This window comes from Myotis davidii, unplaced genomic scaffold, assembly GCF_000327345.1.
Source record: "Myotis davidii unplaced genomic scaffold, ASM32734v1 scaffold217, whole genome shotgun sequence".
In the NCBI taxonomy this organism is placed as follows: Eukaryota; Metazoa; Chordata; class Mammalia; order Chiroptera; family Vespertilionidae; genus Myotis; species Myotis davidii.
The window spans coordinates 7739676-7741524 of NW_006290034.1; the positions used below are offsets into that span (position 1 = coordinate 7739676).

At 42.2% G+C, this 1849-nt stretch overlaps 1 protein-coding gene across 1 annotated transcript in view; it reads left to right on the forward strand.

Moving 5' to 3' along the window:
- The window catches only part of MAGI3 (membrane associated guanylate kinase, WW and PDZ domain containing 3), a 162885-nt gene that overhangs the window by 142710 nt on the left and 18326 nt on the right, over window positions 1-1849 (forward strand). The window contains exon 14 of the mRNA XM_006763140.1: window positions 1423-1514. Within this exon, the coding sequence (XP_006763203.1) occupies window positions 1423-1514 (92 nt within the window). The remainder of the gene's footprint in view (window positions 1-1422; window positions 1515-1849) is intronic.

Sequence of the window (1849 nt, forward strand, 5' to 3'; positions counted from 1 at the left end):
AGATTGAAGTAGGTTTGCTTTTTTAATGTATTTGTTTTTAGGAAAAAGGTCTAAATCTACCTTGAAAGAGATGTACGTGGATGGCAATGTTATATGTGATTCATTTCATGCGTATTTCACCAAGTGCAGATGTTCATGGTGACTGTGCCAGGCCATGTTCAAGGAGGAGGAAAACCAGGCATACGCACCGCGAAGCCGTCATTTAAATGAGTGTAACTGCGGAGGATCCCTTTCCTCAGATCCCACTCATGGCCTGACCCCGTCTTAGACTTGGTAGAAACTAGTCAGCCCCTTTGGGCCTCACCCACACAACAGATGAGCTGGGCTCATGAGGCCTTTTATCTCTAAAGTTCTAGGATTGAGAGCAAGTATTTCTCAGAAGAGATCGCTTCTACGGAACATTGTCAGGAATGACTCTATACGGTAGCTCACTTTTGAGAGCACTCCCTGACATGTCTCTCTTTTCCCTTCCTGGCAAATGCTTCCTACTTACAAGTAACATTCATGCTTTCGCAGAGAGAAAATTTCAGTCATGCAGTAGCTGTTCCTGACTTACTGTTCGGATGATTGCCCGCTTTGGGGTTAAGAGCCAGACCATGGAAACCAAGCTGAGTTTAAACCTCAGCTCTGCCATTTCCCTCCGGGTGACGCTGGGTCCTCAGTTTCCCCAGCTAGAAAATGGGGCCAATGAAGGTGTTAGCCGTTACTTACTTTTAAAATATTATCATTTTGCAAAATTAGGCTAAGGCAGCAGTTCATGTGGAATGCTTTTCTGAAACCAAAGCACTAGGTTAGGAGCAGAACTAAGACCTTTTTCCAGGATTTGCCCCAGTGTTAATTTAGGTAATTGACACTATCAAATATCACACTTACGTGAGGTAATTTTGAATTCAATATTGTAATGCTGATTTGAAGGCATGAGGAGTTAATGGCAGTGTTAGCACTGAGCTAACACTGTGAGGGTAAATCTTTTTTTATATATTTTTTAATTGATTTCAGAGAGGAAGGGAGAGGGACAGAGAGATAGAAACCTCAACGATGAGAATCACTGATCGTCTGCCTCCTGCACGCCCCACACTAGGGATCGAGCCTGCAACCGGGGCGTGTGCCCTGACTGGGAATCAAACCGTGACCTCCTGGTTCATAGGTCACTGCTCAACCCTGAGCCACGCTGGCCAGGCGTAAGGGTAACTCTTGATACAAAGTTTTGTTTGGAACTCAAAGCAAAGATTTACAATTGAATTATTTTTTTTTGTGGTGTTTTACTCGGGTAAATTTTTGCATCTCACAACATTCTAAGGATGCAGTTTATTGAACTCTATAACACTCTCCTACTAAATACTGAACTTAATTTCATTTTACTCCTTTTAACATAAACCACAGTATTTATTTATGTATTTAATATCTTCTGGTTTTCCTTAGCGCCAAACACCAAAGACTTGGATGTTTTTCTCCGGAAACAGGAATCGGGGTTCGGCTTCCGGGTGCTGGGAGGAGACGGCCCTGACCAAGCTGTGAGTGTGAATCCTGGGGACACGGCTGCTCCTGGGACAGCTGTTAAGTGGCAGTTTGGTAGAAGAGGGTGTTTTTGTCGTTTTCTGTTTTGTTGTTTTTTTAAAGATTTTGTTTTCTCTGTCAGTTTCATTAACATGACAAGAATTGCATTTCTATTAAGTGTTGTAGTCCCTCCTTAATTTGGTGCAGCTAAAGCTGGAGCTGAAAACTGGATATGTTGGCTGTCAATTAGACAGGAATTAATTTCTCTATGTGCCTAGGGCTTATTTAAAACCCTTTCCTTCTTTTTGCCTTCATTAAAGAGATCTTAAGGCATTTTCCTTTTCTAAGAATT